The 21,677-nt window shown below is 38.5% G+C and overlaps 1 protein-coding gene across 13 annotated transcripts in view; it reads left to right on the top strand.

The window, feature by feature from the left end:
• Window positions 1-21,677, top strand: part of EPB41 (erythrocyte membrane protein band 4.1) — a 162,525-nt gene that overhangs the window by 59,481 nt on the left and 81,367 nt on the right. For 12 of the 13 annotated variants that reach the window (XM_079776693.1, XM_079776692.1, XM_079776684.1 and 9 more), the window contains exons 2-4: window positions 6,294-6,771; window positions 10,866-11,075; window positions 17,950-18,054. In XM_079776693.1, coding sequence (XP_079632819.1) covers window positions 6,294-6,771; window positions 10,866-11,075; window positions 17,950-18,054 — 793 coding nt within the window. The remainder of the gene's footprint in view (window positions 1-6,293; window positions 6,772-10,865; window positions 11,076-17,949; window positions 18,055-21,677) is intronic. The other variant, XM_079776694.1, reaches the window with a different exon arrangement.

Here is a 21,677-nt window from a genome sequence, read left to right as displayed (position 1 = left end):
TGATTGGATTGTGGGCGTCGCAGAGGCATGGTTAATTTGCATATTTCTCTTTTCTTAGTGTAGATAGGTTTTTAAAATGAAATAAGGAAGCATATAGTCCATTTTGTAATGGTTTCCATTCAGAATGATTAAACTAACATTTAAAAGAAGTAAAACTCAGTTCTATGGAAAATGATTTTTTTTAATCTCATATCTTTCTGTGATGCCTATACGTTTTAGGGGTAGTGTATTCTTCTGGGAGGGCCTGAGTGGTGTACTTTTAGATTATGTCCAGACATTGTCTCAGTATAAGCTTGAATTCTATGGATATATATTTGGTCTTCCTAGAAGGAGATGAGTAAGGGTTTGTTTATTTTAAAATATCTATGAATGAGTTGATTCAATGGTGTTAGTTACCATAGAAATGACTTAAATTAAAAAGCAACTTGTTGAAAACAGCATGTTCATGCTGACATTCCTGATTCACTCAGTATCTCAAGTATTCTTTAAAAGTCTACACAAGGAGTAGTTAGTTTAAGGTTCAAATAATTTTGGAAGGATAGAGGGGAATCACAAAATAACTCTTGTATATTTTAAATTACCATTTTAACCTGAAAACCATGTAAGTCGTTGTCCTGTTTTTCTAGAAGTGTTAATTGTGTGATTTAATTCTAAAGGAAAGACACTTTCCTGTGGTTTTGAGGGGATTGATTTTATTGGGGAACAAACTATTCTTTAGCATACTTTTTGAAACTTCAGTATTTGAACTTCTTTTTTCTTTATGTCTTAAAGAATGCCACTGGATTTTGTTGTCTGATTAGAGAAGTAAAAGGGCCTTTTTCTTTTATTTTTCCCCCTCCAGCTTGTAACCTAAATGGCAATTCTGACTTTAAAATAAGGCTTTGCCCTGTCCACGTAGCATCTGCCTGATACGCCAAGGTTGCATGTTCTATCCCAGGTCAGGGCACATATAAAAATCAACCAATGAATCCATAAATAAGTGGAACAATAAATCAATGTTTCTCTCTCTCTCCTTCAATGTTGCTCTCTTTTTTAAGCAATAAATTTTTTAAAATTTAAAATAAAACCTTAAAGAAAAAACCCAATTGCATCACTAGCTTACTGTTTCTTTTGGTTTAGTCCTTACTTTCCTTCCTGTAAAATCTTAGCATTGGATGGGATCTTAAAGGTCAATTAATGTAAGGACCCATTTAATGGAAGAACCCTTTCTCTGGCATCCATAACAGATGATTATTCAGCTTCTGAGTGAATATTTCCGTTGATAATAAGCTCACTATTCCTAATCAGCCCACTTAAATATTGGATATCTTGAATTATTTGGAATTTCTTTTACTTTATTGGGATGAAGAATGTGTCTCTGTAATTTCCACAGACTAATCTGAGTTCTGCCCTTAGGAATCACATAGAATTTGGCAACTCCTGAAATTTGTGAGGGCCACAATCAAGTCCCTGCTTTGGATTCTCTTTCTAGGCTAAGCATTCTAATACCTTTCACTTATTTATCTTATGATGTGCTTTCAAATTCCATCCTTTATTTCTTCTTCAGACAGATTCTGGTTTCTTTTAAATAAACTGTCCAGAACTGAATGTAAGTTTTAAGATGTAATATAAATAACGAGAACTGAGGGATTGTTACTTTCCATGATCTTCTGCATGGAGAGCGAAGCCCAGGAAGTCGGGGACTGTGTTTGTCTTTCTCACTGTTGTAGCCCCACTAACCATGTTGCATAGCACATAATAATGTTCTCAGAAAATATATGTTGACGAGTCAAATGAGTGCTGTGGTTCCTATAAATCTAAAAATGCAGTAAAGTTTGTTAGCTATTTTAGAATTTTATCTCTGGAGCATGTTCAATCAAGAGCTTAACATCTTTTTCTTGTGAACTATCATCAAATTGTATAACCTTCAGCCTGTACAGGTATAATTGATATTGTTAAACCTAAATTCTTCTTTTTCTTTATATTAATTCATTTACTGAACAAATATTTATTGAGTACCTACAGTGTTCTGTGCTGGGCACTAGGTTCTGTGCTAGTACTAGGTTCTGTGCGAGGTGGCACAAGTTCTGTGCTAGGTACTAGGTATACTGTGGAAACAGCCTTTCTGTCATGGATATTACAATGTAGATGATGGTGCAGTGGGGAAACAGATATTACACAGGTAAACAACAAGTATGTTCGTATACACTGAGAGAGTTCTGAGAAGGAAGTAAATAGGTTCTGGAAAAGAGGACGGGGAAGTGACTTACGGGGAGAGTTTTGTAGATGTTAGGGTAGTCAAGGAAGATTGCCTGAGGAGGACTTATTCTACCTGGAACTTGAATTATAAGAAGAAACCAGACTTGTTGCAAGGGATGGGGTGTGTTCCAGTCTAAGAAAATGGCATGTACCAATGATTTAAGGCAGGAAAACACTTGACTAGTGTGACTAGACTATAGAGGCAAGGAAAAAAATAGAACAGGGTGAGGTTGTTGAGCTCATTCAAGGATCTGTAGTTCAGTGAGAAGTGAAAGCAGCTTACACAAACATGGCAGCAGTAGAGAAGAGGAAAACTGGGCTGATTCTAAATATATTTTGGAGGTAAACTCTATAGGATTGACAGATAGATTTTATTGGGAAGGGAAATGGAGAAGACTGAGATAAGGATGATGCTTACGTATCTGGTCTGAGCTACTGGCTGGTATGATTGAACAATTTACTGGGACAGGAAGAGAGAATCAAGAGTTTACTTTTGGACATGTGTTTTGTGATGCCTGTGAGATATCCATCTCTCTTCCCTCTCTTTTCTGTTTTGGTTGTATTGCTATCCCTCCTTTATTAAGCTGTTCATCAGAGTGGGTCAAGGAAGGTGTATTATAAAAATGACAGACTCAGACATGAAACTGCTTGGGTTAATGAGAAGCATAATAAAAGTAAGCTGGAGAATAAGCTGGAGAATAAGCATGCTAATGAAAATAAGGGCAACAGTCATTCCTAAGCTTTGGTTGCAAAGGCTTTTCAAATTTCTCTGCTCAGTATTTGTTTCCACTTCCCTAGGGATTCCCATTGTGAATTTATTCACTGATAACCTGAATTTACTCAGTCATTTGCCAAGTTTCTTTCTTTCTCTAGCCTCTCCCGCCGTCACTTTGTTTACCCACTTCACTGTTTAGAAACCTTCAGTGGTTCTCCATTGCCTTCAGGATAAAGTCCAAACTGTTTAGCAGGTTATTCAAGTCCTTTTTTAAATCTCCTCTTTGCCTGTCTTTCCCTGTCTCCCCATTCTATCTTTACATACACTCTATGGAAAGAGAAATATGTAAACAAGTGCGGGACTTGAAACTTGTGGGAACAGAGGTGGTCTTGGCCGGACTGAATAGCCTGTTCATAAATTCTTAACAGACTTTAGCAGAGAACAGTGGAGTAGAAGCATCTGAAGTACCAAGTTTCAGAAAGACAAATACTATCCTGGGAATTTACAATAGAATCACTACCCTGTAGTATATTAATAGTTTCATTAAAGCATGGCGTAGTTTTATAATCTGAGGGGAAAAATTAACCTCCCAGAACCTGTTTATCTGGGAAATGAAGACACTTACCTTATAGAATGGTTGTAAGTAGTGAAGTATATAGAATAATATATGGTATTTAGTAGGTGCTCAATAAATGGTAGCTACTATTATTTCAGTTAGAATTATTTTATTCTTTTTTCCTCCCCTCCCCACATACCTTCTTCTGTCTCCCCTCATCCCCCTTCCAACAATAATCACCATATTGTTGTCTGTGTCTGAGTGTTTTTTTTGTTTGTTTCTTAATCCCTTCACCTTTTTCATCAAGTTTCATAACCTAGAATTAATTTTAAATGGTAACTATATAACCTTACCTCCTTCTACTTCCCTTTTTTTATCCCTATTCCAACCAGTCTGGACTACTCACTATACTTTGGAAGTAGACTCTATAGGGCTGTATATGTCTTATTTCCTTAAGAATTGTGTAGTATCCATTTTTAGTCCCTCTCAAAGAGCTGAGCCAAAACTTTATGCATGATTAGCACCCAGTAAACATTTATAGGTGTTCTGTGAGCTAATTTGAAGAGTATTACCAATAAGTAAATCATTAAACTTTATCCCTAAATGGTGATTTTAAGGGAAATTTTCTTAGTGGTGCCAAACTGTACTGTTTTTATAAAGTTTTCCACCCAAAAAGCATTAATGGAGTACTGACGGTGCTAATGTTAGAAAGGGATACAAAAAAGGTGAAAGATAAGAGTCCAGCACTTGCAATCTGCTCAGTATCAGGTTTTTAAAGATCTGATTTGCCTGAAGTCAACAGATGCACACTGTTAAAACAAGTGTATCTTTGATACCAGATGGGGTATAATTCCCAGGGTTTGGAGGATTAGGATTGAAATGGAATGGGAATTCATTACTTGGTCTTCAGCGCTGTTCTGATTTTTTTAAAATCAGAAGACCTTTTTCTGACATTACATAAACAGATATTTCCTTTTAGATATTGTATCCAGAATGAAAACTAGTATTATTTACAGAGGAAGGGCCTATTTGTAGAATATTTATCCTGTTTTACTGTTTGACTTCTTTGTATCTTTTCCTCTGGTTACCCATTCTGTCATTTGTAATGCGAATAATTTGGCTACAGGTAAAACAGGTTTGTCAGGATGAGTTTGTTGGTCCATAGAGTATTTCTTTTTGCGATTATTTATTTATTTAATTCTGATCAACCTTCCGTGCTAGGCGCTTGATAAGGATTTGTTGAATGGTCATGCATTTGAAGTAAATGTGCTTGAATAAATTTAGAGAATGCCTTTGCAGTTTATATTTGTCAGATTTATTCAGTTGAAGTGAATTAATTCAACAAACTTTTATGAAGGTCTATAATGTGCCAGGTATTATTCTGTCTTCATGGAACTTATATTTTAGCTGGGGGAGAAAAAGGGAGAGGACACTAAACCAGTAAACAAATAAGGTAACAGGATAATTGTAGATAATAAGTGCAGTAGTGGTGTGAGGCCATCTGGAGGACAAAGGGCCACTACTTCAGACAGGGTATGTGTGGGAGGCCCAAGGAGGTGACTTCTGAGCAGAGAAGGTAATTATGAGAAGAAGACCAGCTTTGGTGAAGAACATCATCCTAAGTAGAGAGAAGAGTAAGTACGAAGGGCCTGAGGAGGGAATCAACTAAATATAGTTAATTAATTCAGATTGTTAGCATCCAAATACAATTTCTTCATATAAATAGTAGGGAGCAGATGTAAAGACAACATAAATGGTGCTTTTTGAGTGGAATACTTTCAGATATAACAGTGAATCAAAGTGTAAGATCATCAATAGTCAACTAGTGTCTCAAAAGTTCCCTTGTGTGGGGGTTATTCTTTGGTAACAAGGTGTGACAGTGCTTTTTGGCTATTATTGTAAGGCTTGGTTAATAATACTGGGATTTTGAGATCAAGAGGCTAGAAACCAACAAATTTGAAATTTGTGCGGTCTATAGCCTACCTCTCCTCCTTTCCTCCAATTGAATTGTTTGCTTTCTAAAATTGTCTTCTCTATTTTGTTCCTTTTTTTCCTCTCTATTATTTCTCTACATTGTAATAGTTTAACTGCCTACTCTTAAAAATGCTGAGCATTCAAAATCACATTTGTCAGAGATAAAAAGGTCTTAAAGAACTTAAAGTGGGATACTTCTATAAAACCCTGTAATTTAGTATTGCAACAGGAAAACCTAAGGAATTTTTTGTGATTCCTTGTCATTGTTGTCAAGTTTGATAAATGATCAGAATTCTGAATTTGTTGTTCTTAATAGAGAAGTCTATGCATTCTAAGAAATATAGGGGAAAAGAACAATAAGGAGTTGGGGAGGGGCTTTTAATCTCATTTTTTGGGGTATAGAGGAATAATTCCTGCAACCTTGCACCTTCAGATTGATACCCTCAGAAGACATTATACAAATAAGATCCTTTTTTAGGCAGGATAAAGTATTTGCTCTGTACAGTTTTGAGCATTGAATTTAAAATATGATATATTTCACTAAGGTGACCTCAAGGGGTACTATTTTAAGCTAATTTCTCTATGTGAATATCTTTAGCAAGACAAGGCATTAATAATTTATTCAGGATGTATAGGTAAATACTTTTGTGCTTTAATGGAAAGCCTGATGTTTAATGGACTGGAGTATTGTCTGTTGGCGATTAAATACCTAAATATATTAATTTTAGCACACTTGACCTGATTTAGGGTTTCGCCTGCGGTAATGTGTTTTGCTTATAATAGCCTCCTTTTCCAACTTCTTTTTAATAGCAACATCATGACAACAGAGAAGAGTTTAGTGGCTGAGGCTGAAAATTCACAGCACCAACAACAGAAGGAAGAGGGAGAGGGAGCTACAAACTCAGGCCAACAAGAAAGTCAGCTGGGAGAGGTTTCTCAAGCAGCAGCTGAGGGAGATAATCAGTGTGAGCAGAAGCTGAAAACATCTAATGGAGACACTCCTACACATGAAGACTTGACCAAGAACAAGGAGCGGACATCAGAAAACAGGGGCCTGTCACGGCTGTTCTCCTCATTTCTCAAAAGGCCTAAATCTCAGGTCTCTGAGGAAGAAGGCAAAGAAGTAGAGTCAGCTAAAGAGAAAGGTGAAGGAGGTCAGAAAGACATAGAATTTGCAACCAGTCTTGATGAAGAGGTCATTTTAAAGGCCCCAATTGCAGCTCCTGAACCTGAACTCAAAACAGACCCATCCTTGGATCTTCACTCATTAAGCAGTGCAGAAACACAGGTAAGGATATGTGAATGTGTGAGAGGTGGGTGTAATGAAGGTAGGTTAGACACTTTATTTTTCATTTAAGAACATTAGGTTTTATAGCCAGTTGACTTGGGATTGATAGTAATAAGTAACATGAAGCTTTGGAGTTTCTGCTCTAAAGAAATTATTGTAGTCATGGGGATGTAAAGTACAGCACAGGGAATATAGTCAATAATATTGTAATAACTAGGTATGGCGCCAGATGAAATATCAGGGGAACTACTTTGTAAAGTATATGATTGTCTAACCATTATGTTGTATACCTGAAACTAATACAAAATAATACTGAATGTAAACTATAATTAAAAAATAAAATTATAAAAGACAAAGAAATTAATGTAGTCAATGGAAACTTGATTTTTAAAAGGTACTTATACGGTATAAATCAAAGAAAACAAAATGAAAGAAAAGAACTTATCCAATGAATTTATTCAGCCTCTTTGTCATTTTACTGTTATTGTGGAACATATCCATGATATTTAATAAAAGGGAAAAAAGAATTAAGGTGGTTTAGAGTTAATTTTGTTGGAATTATTAGGAATGGGATAGTTATCAGCAGACATGATTTTTTAATGGAACTCTCATTAAAGCCATGTGATAGATTCAAGCCATCCAGAGGTACGTGATAGATTTGAGCCATGCCTGCCTTATTTTTGTCATCTTTTCTAACTGGATCATATTACCACAGAGTAACAGAGTATTATATACAGATGAGAAAGTCTAAGTCTTTATATCACCATTGTAATATATAGTAATTTGTGGTCTTAATTGTGTCACAGTGTAGCTAATGAAACATGAGCTCTGGATTTGTTCATTTGTCCAAAAAACATGGGGAAATTTTCAGTCTTTTTATTTCTGAAGCATGTGAGTATTATCTGCATAGTAAAAGTCTAAGTCCTATATATTTTTACTAGAGGCCCGGTGCACGAATTTGTGCATGGGTGCGGTCCCTCAGCCTGGCCAGCGATCAGGGTCGATTGGGGCTGATCAGGGCTGGCCAGGGAGGAGGGACCGCGGGAGGTTGGCCGGCCGCGAAAGGTTGACTGTAGGAGCACACTGACCACCAGGGGGCAGCTCTTGCGTTGAGCATCTGCCTCTCGTGGTCAGTGCACATTACAGCGAATGGTCAACCAGTCGACCTGTCGACTGGTCAGAACAGTCGCTTAGGCTTTTATATATATAGATCATAGGTCTCAGGTTTGGGCTATACAGTTTTATTAGAATTTTCTAAAGTATTACATGTATTTATAGAAATATTGTATAATAAACGTGCTAAGAGTAAAATTTAGGATAAAGTTGTAATTACATACTTACTAGTAGTGAAACAAGATTGAACATAAGATTTACTATATAGTGTAATAGTTAAGAATGCAGGCTATGAAATCAGACTAGAGAGTTCAAATCATAGAGAAGTTACACTTTTGCTTTATCATTTTCCTCCTCTGAGGATAATAATATCCACCTCACTTGGCAATTATGAGGATTAAAAGAGATAAACATGTAAAGTCTCAAGTCATTGCCTGGCATTTAGTAAGCACTCAATGTTAGTTATTGTTCTCAGTAAAGGCAAAGATACACTACATATCTTAATATTGTTAATTTTATTTGAAGAATACCAATAGTTAAATTCTACCCTCTTTCAGGAAGCCTGGTACTTTCAAGAGGTTTTTAACTGCTTTTTTTTTGGTCCTTTGCTTTATGTAGGGAAAAATCCATATCTCATTCTAGTTAGCGTTTAATCAGGGTTATTTTGTCTAAAGATCATAGCATTTGTACTGAAGTTGAAACACATGACAGACAAAATTAATTCTAGACTTAATTAAAATCTCATTCATTGAAATTTCATTAATTCAGAATTGGGATAAATTGTGTTTAGGTATTTATCTACATATAAAGAAAAATAAACAAAATAAATAATAAAAATTCAAGAGGGTATTGTTTAAAGGAGTGAACTATTTAGGGCTTTATGGAAGCTAGTATTTAAAATCACAGCATTGTGGATCAGAACCTTATTGCTTAACCATATTTCTTTTTTTTAATTTAATTTCTTTATTGATTAAGGTATTACATATGTGTCCTTATTTCCCCATTACCCCCCAGCCTCCCCCATTCATGCCCTTACCCTCCTGTTGTGTGTGTCCATTGATTAGTCTTATATGCATTAACTATATTTCTTACATGTAGGAGAATTTCATTTGCGTGGTCCTTTTCTATTCAGAATTTTTAACAAAGTGAGTTTACCTTATAGGACTGTACCATTTTTCATCTAGAGTGCCTTGGATTTTGTTAGAAGCCATGTGTCAGTTTTTAATACTTATTTATTCATTAAACAATTGTTTATTGAAAACCTACTATGTGTACCAGACCCTAAGCTGAATATACATTAGTAAATAAAAACTATAATATGGTGAAGAAGTTTGATATCATGAATTTTGGAGCCAGACTGATATGTGACTTATTAACTGTATGATCCCAAGTTATTTGAATTTCTCTGGCTTCAGTTTCTTATCTGTCAAATGGGGATAATAATAGTAACCTCCCCAGAGGTTTTTATGAGGATAAAATGAGTTCATATGAGCAATGCTTTTGTAATTGTTATGTAAATGTTTGCTTTATTTTTATAAAACAAATATCCCTACTCTTGATGACTTTATAGTCTAATGGAGGAGACAAAAAGTGGTAAATACAAAATAATTATCATAATAAATGTTATGAAAGCAACACAGCAGGTACTGATGTGAAGAATAGGATAGGTAGGATAGCCAATGAAGGCCTCTCTGAAGAGGTGGCCTTTAAGAGGGTCATGAGGTTTGGAAGGATCCTTTTAGACCATTGGTTCTCAACCTTTCTAATGCCGCGACCCTTTAATACAGTTCCTCATGTTGTGGTGACCCCAACCATAAAATTATTTTTGTTGCTACTTCATAACTGTAATTTTGCTACTGTTGATGAATCGTAATGTAAAGATCTGTGTTTTCCGATGGTCTTAAGCTCTACAGCAGTGGTTCTCAACCTGTCGCGACCCACAGGTTGAGAACCGCTAGCAGGGTCGCCTAAGACCATCGGAAAACACAGATCTTTACATTACGATTCATTAACAGTAGCAAAATTACAGTTATGAAGTAGCAACGAAAATAATTTTATGGTTGGGGGTCACCACAACATGAGGAACTGTATTAAAGGGTCGCGGCATTAGAAAGGTTGAGAACCACTGTTTTAGACAGACCTCTTCCAATATGTAATGCAGGAGCCAAATAATTAAATTCTTTTTCCTAAAAGTCAGCATGTATTCTTTTAAATGAAAATAATTTTGTTGTGCTTGAAAAATGTCTGCCAAAATCTTATTCCACTTAGTTGTATTGCTTTGGGATATAAGTGTAAATTATATGAAGATACATTCAAAGATGGATAGACGTAAAAAAAAAAAAAAAAAAAAAAAAGCCTCATAACAGTTCAGGCCCCAGGAGACCCATATTTCAATTTGTCTCTTGCTTCTTTGAACCTTCTTTGTATTTATCATGATTGATACCTGGTATCAGTTAATTGGTAATTACAGTTAGCCTACTATATATGTTGCTTTATGCTCTAAAATTGGTCCCAAGAACCCCTCTTAGCCATTCATAAAATTTTGAATATGTGACAAATCACATCTCATTTTGCAGTTCATTAGGCTACCTTGTTAAAATTAAGGAGCATGGCACAGAGATGTTAACATTTTGATAGGTTTTAAAATTATATAATGGCATAATCAGGAAGAATATATAATGCTGAAAGCAACAAAAGGTATCCTCTAATTCACCTGAAACCTTCATTTATTGATTTGAAAGATGGGATTCTACCTTCTGTTATGCAGTTTTAAGAATAGGAGAGTCTGTAGTTCTTTTGGGAGATCATAATATCTTTTATAGAAAAATAATTATTTAATATTAGCATCACTTATATTTGTTTCAACAGTTTTCCTTCTTCAGTTAGTGCTTTTATTAGTAGCATTATTATAGGTAGAAGTATATACAGGATGCTTTGTGAAATGTCTTTATTATTGACTTGGTGTTGTCATGCATATGTAGCCTGCTCAGGAAGAACACACAGAAGATCCAGATTTTGAAACTAAGGAAGGAGGAGTTGAAGAGTGCTCTAAAATAGAAGTGAAAGAAGAAAGCCCTGAATCAAAAGCAGAAAGAGAATTAAAAGCTTCCCAGAAATCAATCAGAAGACACAGAAACATGCATTGCAAGGTTTCTTTGTTGGATGACACAGTGTATGAATGTGTTGTAGAAGTAAGTACATTTTAAGTTTCGGTAGTTAGAATTCTTACAAATTATTTCATGTAGGATTGGGTAAGTGGTGTCATGCATGGCCTGAGATAAGACCCAGTATAATGACAATTTCTATGGGCTTAAATGCTAATAGTGATATTTCTGGAGGTATAGGTGTAGAAGGATTATGAGTGAGTCTATTTTCTTCAGTTTGTGTTTTTTTTTTGCATCTGTCAAATCTTGTGAATTGAGCATGTGTTACTCTTATAATCAAAACAAATTTTTAAAATTATTTTTATTGATTTTTAGAGAGAGTGGAAGAGAGGGAGAGAGAGAGAGAAACATCGATGTGAGAGCTAAACATTGAAAGGCTGCCTCTTGCATGCTCCCCCATTGGGGATCGAGCCTGCAACCCAGGCATGTGCCTTGAGTGGGAATTGAACTGACAGCCTTTTGGTACATGGCATAATGCCCAACCAACTGATCCACACCAGCCAGGGCCAAAACAATTTTGTTTTTAAAAAATAGGTTTGTTACTTATAGATTGACCTTCCATGACTAAATTTCCTAAGATAGCTTCAATTTCTGATATTATATCCAGTTATTCCCATAATTATATTTGTAAAAAAAAATTTACTATGTGTTCACTTCTGCTCTCCTCTCTAAACCTTGATAAGCTTTAGTTTACTTAATGTATTTCTTTATCCCCATTATATAAGATATAAAAAACTTAAATCAAGTAATGCCATTTCTTTCCTTTTTTAAAAAAATCTTTATTGTTCAGATTATTACAGTTGTTCCTCTTTTTCCCCCCCATAGCTCCCCTTCACCCGGTTCCCACCCCACCCCATGCCCTTACCCTCCACACTACTGTCCTCATCCATGATTTTTGTCCAGTCTCTTCCCGTACTCCCATACCCCTTTCCCCCTGAGAATTATCAGTCCACTCCCTTTCTATGCCCCTGATTCTATTATATTCACCAGATTATTCTGTTCATTGGATTTTTTATTCACTCGTTTTTAGATTCACTTGTTGACAGATATGTATTTGTTGTTCATAATTTTTATCTTTACCTTTTTCTTCTTCTTCCTCTTCTTAAAGAATACCCTTCAGCATTTCATATAGTACTGGTTTGGCGGTGATGAACTCCTTTAGCTTTTTCTTATCTGTGAAGCTCTTTATCTGACCTTCAATTCTGAATGATAGCTTTGCTGGGTAGAGTAATCTTGGTTGTAGGTTCTTGCTATTCATCACTTTGAATATTTCTTGCCATTCCCGACTGGCCTGCATAGTTTCTGTTGAGAAATCAGCTGACAGTTGTATGGGTACTCCCTTGTAGGTAACTAACTGTTTTTCTCTTGTTGCTTTTAATATTCTCTCTTTGTCTTTTGCTCTTGGCATTTTAATTATGATGTGTCTTGGTGTGGTCCTCTTTGGATTCCTTTTGTTTGGGGTTCTCTGCGCTTCCTGGACATGTAAGTCTATTTCTTTCAACAGGTGGGGGAAGTTTTCTGTCATTATTTCTTCAAATAGGTTTTCAGTATCTTGCTCTCTCTCTTCTTCTGGCACCCCCATAATTCAGATGTTGGTACGCTTGAAGTTGTCCCAGAGGCTCCTTACACTATCTTCATATTTTTGGATTCTTTTTTCTTTTTTCTTTTCCGGTTGGGTGTTTTTTGCTTCTTTGTATTTCAAATCTTTGACTTGCTTCTTGTGATCCTCTAGTCTGCTGTTGGATCTCTGTATATTATTTTTTATTTCAGTCAGTGTATGCTTAATTTCTAGTTGGTCCTTTTTCATATCCTTGAGGGTCTCACTAAATTTATCAGCCTTTTCTAGAAAATTCTTAAAAAACCTTATAACCGTGGTTTTGAACTCTAAATCCAGTCGTTTGCTTTCCTCCATTTCTTTCATTTGTGACCTGTTTCTTTGTCTCCCCATTTTTTTTTAATTTCTTTATTGATGAAGGTATCACATATTTGTCCTCGTCCCCCCATTCCCATCCCACACCCCTCCCCACACATGCCCCCACCCCCCTGTTGTCCTTAACCGCTGGTTAGGCTCATATGCCTGCACGCAAGTCCTTTGGTTGGTCTCCCCCTTTACCCCCACCCTTCCCTACCCTCCCCCTGAGGCCCGAGAGTCTGATCCATGCCTCCTTGTTTCTGGGTCTGTTCTTGTTCATCAGTCTATGTTGTTCATTATTTCCCCTAGATGAGTGAGATCATGTGCTATTAGAAATACACTTATAAGAACCGAAAATGAGACAAGCAATAATGGTTATGGTGACAGGCAAATGAATCAGTGTGTAGTGAGTTTTTTTCTGGGCCAACAGTTCTTTTGAGACCCAATTTCAATGTCCAACAGTTCCTTATGTGTACATGTCAGCACTGACATTTCAGTTCTGGATGGTGGACAAATGGTGGTAATGCAGGTCCGACTCTGTCCAGTTTGGTCCTGGGCAATCTGCAGTGATGCACAGCTGCTAACTGCTAGTATGGGAAGGCCACATCAGCGTCTTCCGTCTCTGGACTGCTTCTCTTCTGTCTTCATGGCTGGAGTAGTCCTGTCGATTCCTCTCTTGCTGGAATCCACATGGTCTCGGAGTTGTTTTCTGAAAATATACAAACATATTCTCGACCAAAGGTTAATAAAGGAATATTTTCTATAAGTTTGACTGGGGATCCTTTTTCAATTTTTGCCCAAATGATTTTCCTCTGGCTTGTTTTGTCACCTTGTGTGTTTTTCATGGGTGTCTTGCTTTTAGCCTTACAATTAATTTTCTAACGTATTAATTTTCTAGATGTAATTTACTTACAGGATATTTTTCCTTACATGATATTCCTCTACTATCCCCTCCTTTTTTGATTTAAATGTTAGGAGGCTTTTGAAAATTTTATAGTGTATTCTTGGTGGCTTTTACATTTTAATTTTTTGCACTATAATATAGCTGTTTTAGGTTCATTATATGGTGCACACTTTTATCATGAGATGAAGTACCAATAAAAATTTTAGTTGACTCTTTAGGAACACCTTTTTGTCTGGTACAATTAATTTTTCTAGAATATTCACTTGTTTCAACTAGCCAATTTAAATTTGTCTGAAAACTTGACTACTATTTTACTGTCAAATTTATTACTCTAACAATAATCTTGTTTTACCCTGTAAATATTGGTGGAAGGGATTATTTGCCTTCTTGAGTAGGTCCTGAGCATTCCTGGTGGTAGGCTGGATTTAGATATCGTAAACCCCCTTCCCCACACCATGGGTACAGGGCAACTCAAACAATTCTTGTTGGAGTGAGAGGGCAGCTGCTGTCGGCCAAGTCTCTGTCGGTCACCTGGGTCCTGATCTGAGCTGGGCATGGGAAGCACAAAGCAGCCATGGGGGCAGGAGACCTCCCTCAGAAGGGGCTAGGATTCAGGCCCCTGCAATGTTGGGGGGGTGAGGGTCTGTGCCCCACCTCTGTTGATCCCCAAATTCTCTCCTGATGGCCCCTCTGCGACTGTGCCTGTCTTAGGTTGTTCCTTCCTTGAGGAATCTTACCCGTCATTGACTAACCAGCCATCCTCCGGGGCCAAGCAGGGTGACGTGAGGTTCAGTTTTGTCTTCTTGGTAGCCTATGCCCCCGTGGCCTCCATGCCCAGCACCTGCCTTGGGATCCCCTTGCCTGCTGGCGGGGCCCCAGCACTGATCACATATCTTTTGGAACCCGGGTTTCTTCTCCAGGGAGGGCTCAGTTCGCCCTACTGGGTGATAGACAGATCCATGGCACCAGTCGTCACGAGACTTCAACCTCGACATGAACTGATAGCTCATGCAACAGCTGTGAGCAATTGAATTGTGAGAAGAGGGTCTCTCTTGGCCTAAAGGGTAAGAGGGACCCATATAGAATGCTCAGGTGCCCTCCCAGGAGGCCCTCTACCCAATGAAAAGGGTTAAATCCTTACATGTCCTTTTTAAATTGCTGCCAGACATTCAAAGAATTAGTTTGTATGTTTGCTTGGGATAATTGTATATTATGCTGTAGTAATTCTAAAGTATCAAGAGATGTGTTAAGTTTGTCTCCAAGCACCAAACATATGACTTTTTTTATTTTATTTATTTTTTATCCCCAAGGGTGCGAGGAACTATTATAAGTACAGGGGGTGTTCCAAATCTGGGAATAATTTTTAATGACAGTGTAGGATAATATCATGTAAGGATATTCTTTGTTCTAGTCCATGGGAATTCCCTTTCAGACTGGCTGTCCATTTCTTTTTATATAGACAAGGTCTTAGTTACATTTTCTGCACCTCCACCGGGGGCACGTAATGATAGTAGTGACACCCTTTCTTTGGTGTCCTGTCTCCCCATTTTGGCTGCTTCCCTGAGTTGATAGAGTGGCTTTGTGTTCTAGGTGTCCTATAGGGCCCAGTGGCTCAGCCTTCCCAGTTACCTGATGTGGACACTCTTGGTGCACCCCTTTGTGGGCTGTGTGCACAGTCTTGTTGTAGTTAAGCCTTGATTGTTGTTGGTATCACTGGGAGGAATTGACCTCCAGGCCAATTGGTTGTGAGGATCAGCTGTGTCTATGATGGGAGAACTTCTGTGCTGGAGACACCCTTATGAGGCAAGACTTGCTTTAGTGGGGCTTTGGTGCTCGCTGGGTCTGCCCCCTGAGTGTGTCCCTTATGGATCTGAGGAGTTGTAATCTGGATTGCCCCACTCTGATCCCTGGGTACACTGGCTCTTGGATCTCCAAGGAGGTGCTAATTTAGCCTCTGCCTGAGGCCACCCATCAGGAGCTAGGAGAGATCTGAGGATTCCTCTTCTTTGTTTGGGTTTTGGAGGTGCCCAGATGAGGCCCAGCTGTGAAGCAATGCCAGCTGCTGCGAGGCCTTGGGCTTTCTTTTGGATGTTCTGGGTCTCTCTGATATTTCTCTCTCAAACTCAGCTGCAGTTTGATAGGTAATTTTAGATTTCAAAGGACCAGGCCATTCATTTGCAAAAGCCTCTGCGCACAGCTTGGGTAGGGCGGAGTCTCAGGGCGGAGCAAACAGCAATGGCTTCCCGTCAGCCCTGCCCTAAGCGGCCCCCAGGTCTCAGTGTCCCTTGGTAATTGCTGCAAGCACCTCTGAGAGAAAGCCGCCCTTGAGTTCCGCCCGCTGCCAGACAGTCCAGTTTCTCCCTGTATGAGTCTAGGTTCCCAGAGTCTCGCCCGGAACTGGAGTTCAGAGCAGTCGGGAGCTTGTGTCTCCCTGTGGATTGAAAAAGCCAGCCGCGTACTCAGTTGCCAGCCCTCTCTGTACCTCTGCCTTTACTTCCGCAGCTCCTCTGAGTCTCAGCGTGCTTTTCTCTTTCCTTCTAGTTGTAGAATTTCCACTTAGCTAGCCTTCCTGTGGTTCTGGATGATGTCCGTTTTGTCTTTTAGTTGTAGTTTTGAAGTGGTTGTGCGAGGCGGCAAGTTCAGGTGTTTACCTATGCCACTCAGTAATGCCATTTCTTAAAATTCTCTATTTTCTGAAAGAATAAAAATTGAATCAAGATTGAATAAAATTGTGAGTTATTCAGTTACTCTTTTGCTCCTTCAAGACAAGTTAAAATCCTTAAAAATCTTAGCTATTTTTTAAACTAGAGCAGTAATTGTCAATTATATGCTTGATATAAAGCAGTTGTTGTGAAGAATTCCCAAATCATCTCTGTCATTTAGAGTAAAAACATAGGTAAGAAAATGATGTAATATAAATGGGCTAAGTCTGAAATTGAGTTAACATCTATATGAATTACTAATTGTCATTAAAAATAACTCAGCTAATTGAGAGAAGGACATGCCATGTATATGTTCCAAATTATTTCTAGTTTTTTGACATTTAAAAAATATATTTATCAGAAGGCATTAATTAGCACATTTGACTCTCTCCCTCCACCCCCCACTACTATTCCAGTCAATAAGTAGGACAGGTGTAAATGCAAAAGCTAATGTTCAGTAAGAGTGATTAAATAGACTCAGGTTATTTAGCTAGTGCAGTGGTCGGCAAACTCATTAGTCAACAGAGCCAAATATCAACAGTACGATTGAAATTTCTTTTAAGAGCCAAATTTTTTAAACTTAAACTTCTTCTAACGCCACTTCTTCAAAGTAGACTCGCCCAAAGTAGACTCACATGTGGCTCGCGACCTGCGGTTTGCCGACCACTGAGCTAGTGTATGGAGGAGCCAGGATTTTTTTACTCTAAATCTCAGCTAGGGCATTTCCTCACTATAAACAGGAATATAAGTACCCACATTTGGCAGTCATTTATTTTCTAGGTAAAGAGATATTAAGAAAATGATTCATAGCACATCTGAAAGAGCAACTGCAGTAGGTAACATATGCAGGTATCTAGAGTTTTACACTTTATGCATTTTTCTGAAAGAGATTGAACGGACTTGAGACATAGTTTATTCTCTTGGGACATTTGGTCTGAGAATGATAGAGAGTAATAATTTCCATAGCCACTAACTGTCAATGTCAGCAATTGGTTCAGTTAATTCAGATCGTCATGATGACTGACAGCAGCCCATAGCAAGCTTCAGGAAATATTACACCAAAAAATAAAGAATGTTATGTTTAGGAAGGAGGTGAAGGGGTGGTAGTAGATGGAGGGAAGCTTTTTTATATCTTGCTTTGAATTGTAGCATTATTTCCAAGCCATTATAAGTGTGTTGCATATTTAAGTAGACAAATTATGAAGCAAGATTTTTATAACTCACGTTGTTCTACTTATACTGTATAAGCCACTTGAAAATGTTAGCTATTAGCTATTTTTTAAACTAGATAAAAGAGGAAATTGAAAAATGACATTTTATTTTATTTGGTGATGAATACAAGAGTAAGAGGAAACCTCAACTAAACTATGTATATTTTTGCAGAAACATGCAAAAGGACAAGATTTACTTAAGCGAGTGTGTGAGCACCTCAATCTTTTGGAAGAAGACTACTTTGGTCTAGCCATTTGGGATAATGAAACCTCCAAGGTGAGGAAATTGCTGGTAATGTAAGAAGCTGTGTTGTTAATTAATGTATTTATGTCTGCCTCTCCAAGACACGGTATACTTAACAATTTTTCTTATTTCTCTAGACTAGAATGAACATTTTAAAGAAAAAATATCATTGCTACTGTGTTCTTTCATCATTGAAAGTATCTATTGTTTACTTTTAAAACACAGGCAAAGTACAGAACTTTGATATCCTGATTAGCAAGTGTATACCAATAACTTTATGTATTACGCAATTAGTATTTGATCTAGTATTGTAGCAGATTTATAATAAACTAGAGGCCCGGTGCATGAAATTTGTGCACTGGGGGGGGGTGTCCCTCAGGCCAGCCTGCATCCTCTCCAATCTGGGATCCCTCTCACAATCCGGGACTGCTGGCTCCTAACCACTCACCTGCCTCCCTGCCTGACTGCCCCTAACCGCTTCTGCCTGCCAGCCTGATCGCCCCCTAACCGCTCCTCTGCTGGCCTGATTGACACCTAACTGCTCTCATGCCGGCTTGATCACCCCCAACTGCCCTCCCCTTCCGGCCATCTTGTGACAATGTGGGGGCGGCCATCTTGTGGCGGCTATCTTGTAATGACGTGGGGGTGGCCATCTTGTGACAACGTGGGGGCCATTTTGTGACATGAGGGCATGAGGGTCAATTTGCATATTACCTCTTTATTATATAGGATATTTGTTGAATGGATGGTTCTATCATAATTATTCTATATTTATAGGATAATTATGATATACAGGGATTGGCAAAAGTAGGCTTATAGTTGGGAGTATGCAAAACACAGAGTTTATCCTTGTACTATTATTTATTAATTATTGTATTATTTTCCATATGAACAACTGTAAACCTACCTTTTCCACTGTATACTTATAATATGAAAGTAACATTATAAAAGAGAATAAAATCCCAATATTGCCGAAACACTTATACAATGAAACTGACATTTTGTTCCAACCTAAAAGAAAACCAGTAAAGTTAATTGAAGGAAGTAAAAAAGCGTGAGAACATGGAGGAAGGAAGAAAGGTTAAAAGTCAAGGATTTTAAAAATATATATATTTTTATTGATTTCAGAGAGGAAGAGAGAGAGAGAAACATCAATGATGAGAGAGAACCAGTGATCGGCTGCCTCCTGCACGTCCCACACTGGGGATCGAGCCCACAACCAGGCATAAGCCCTGACCAGGAATTGAATCATGACCTCCTGGTTCATAGGTCGACATTCAACCACTGAGCCATGCTGACCAGGCAGAAGTCAAATATTTACTTCAGAAAACTTGAATTATTTCCTGGGCCAATTAACTGAAAATTATAAATATTTAGCTCAAAATTTAATGATGAAGACTTTAGTTCAGTTTAACAAGTATTTGCAGGTGCTATTCTAGATGATATGGATATAGCTGTGACTAAGTAGACATGGTCCTTGCCCTCTGGAGCTTACCGTGGAGTGTGATGAGTGTCATACAAATGGAAGTACAAGACGTCATGGGAGAGTGTAGCCAGGGAAGTCCTCTCTGGACAGCTGTTGCCTAAGCTGAGACCTAAAGGATAAAATGGGCTAGTGAAGTGGGAGAGAGAAAGGCCTAGAGTTGAGAGAGTAGCATTGGAGGAACTAGGAGCCATCCAGCCTGGCTTTCTATAGGGAGTGAGGAATAGAGTAATAGATGAATGTGTGGATAAATTATTTTACCTTAGGAGTGGGAAAATCACCTTTCAAAGGAAAATAGCAAACATCAGTATAATGAATATTACATTAAGAGTATGAGGAATTTAGTTTATAGTTCTCTGAAAGGATGGATTGTGTTCCATTGATTCATGACTGGCTTTGAAGGGCAAATGCCAGTTCTGATTATGTCTTTATTGTCTGGTAAATGAGAAAGACTAAAATAAATTTTGTAAACATACTTGCAGAGTAGGGAGACCATTTTGGGGATCTTATCTTTTACTTGGAAGATTTGGGTTGACATCACTAGTGGACTTATTTATTTATTTTTAAAATATGTTTTTATTGATTTCAGAGAGAGGAAGGGAGAGAAACATCAGTGATGACAGAGAATCATTGATTGGCTGCCTCCTGCATGCCTCCTGCAGGATGGAGCCTACTGGGGATAGAGCCCGCAACCTGGGCATGTTCGCTGACCAGGAATTGAACCATGACCTCCTGGTTCATGGGTTGATGCTCAACCACTGAGCCACACCAGCCGGTCTAAATGTGGCTTTTTAAAACATGTAAGCAGTGAAACCTAGATTACTTGCACTATAGTGTCTATAAACAACTTAAAGTTCTTTGGTCTTAATGAGAGACAAAGAAGAAACACCCAGGTTACCCCCTTTCTGACAGGGCTTAGACAAATATGTGCCTAGTTTTATACTATAGATTAATTTTATATTGCATTGTTTTTAACATATATTTCTTAATCAGCTGTGGTAATTGTGGAAGCAGGGGAGATAAAAGGAAACTGGTCCTCACTCTTGTGCTTATTGTCTGTTATAGTGACTATCCTATATAATAAAAGGGTAATATGCAAATCGACCAAATGGCAGAACGACCGGTTGCTATGACACACACTGACCACCAGGGGGCAGACACTCAATGCAGGAGTTGCCCCCTGGTGGTCAGTGCACTCCCACAGGGGGAGCATTGCTCAGCCACAAGCCAGTCTGACGGCCAGCAATCTCAGCAGTGGTGGCGGGAGCCTCTCCAGCCTCCAAGACAGCACTAAGGATATCCAACTGCAGGCCTAAGCCGTCAGTTGGACATCCCCCGAGGGCTTCTGGACTGCTAAAGGGTGCAGGCTGGGCTGAGGGACCCCTCCCCCCCAGTGCATGAATGTTGTGCACTAGGCCTCTAGTCTTTATATAACAGTTAAAGTGGTATGCAGTTAAATAGAAGATTGTGGTGTTCAAGCTCATTTCTTTGGTGGGGCAAATGGGATGGTCACCTGTGCTTTGCCCTTGTTGGTAGAGAGTGAAGAGGGAACACCTTACTTCTCTTGTTTAAATACCACTAAAATTCAATTTTAAACTTTTTAGTGGAGGGAATGGGGAGGGATTGGGAAGAGGTGTGAGAGAAGCTCCTGGGATGCTGGTAATCTATATATATAAAACCCTAAGCGACCAGAATGACCAGGATGACCAGTCACTATGACATGCACTGCAGGAGGAGGGGGATCAGGGCCAGCTTGTCAACTTCCCGCGGCCTCTTCCCCTGGCCAGCCAACCATCCGCGGCCCCTCTCCCAGGCCGGCCCTGCCCCCAATCAGCTCCCCTATCCCTATCAGAGTTGAAGCTTACCGGCCAACCTCCCGCGGACCCTCCCCCCGGCCAGCCCCAGCCCCGATCAGTTCCCCCATCCCAATTGGGGCGGGGCCAGCCAGCCCTCACCCGTGCACAAATTCATTCACTGGGCCTCTAGTGTTATTATATATTTGCTTTGATAATTTATGTACTTTTCTATATGCATCTTATGTCAATATAATCTTTGAAGCAATTCAATTTAGAACTTTCTGTCTTTAAACGTTTCCCAAGGAGCCTATGAAAGATGTGTTAAGGGTGAGGCTCTTTTCACATATAATTATTTTGTATGGTTCACCACAGTGGTG

Source organism: Cnephaeus nilssonii (genome assembly GCF_951640355.1).
Source record: "Cnephaeus nilssonii genome assembly, chromosome: 7".
Classification (NCBI taxonomy): Eukaryota; Metazoa; Chordata; class Mammalia; order Chiroptera; family Vespertilionidae; genus Cnephaeus; species Cnephaeus nilssonii.
This window is presented reverse-complemented; position numbering and strand designations above follow the sequence as displayed.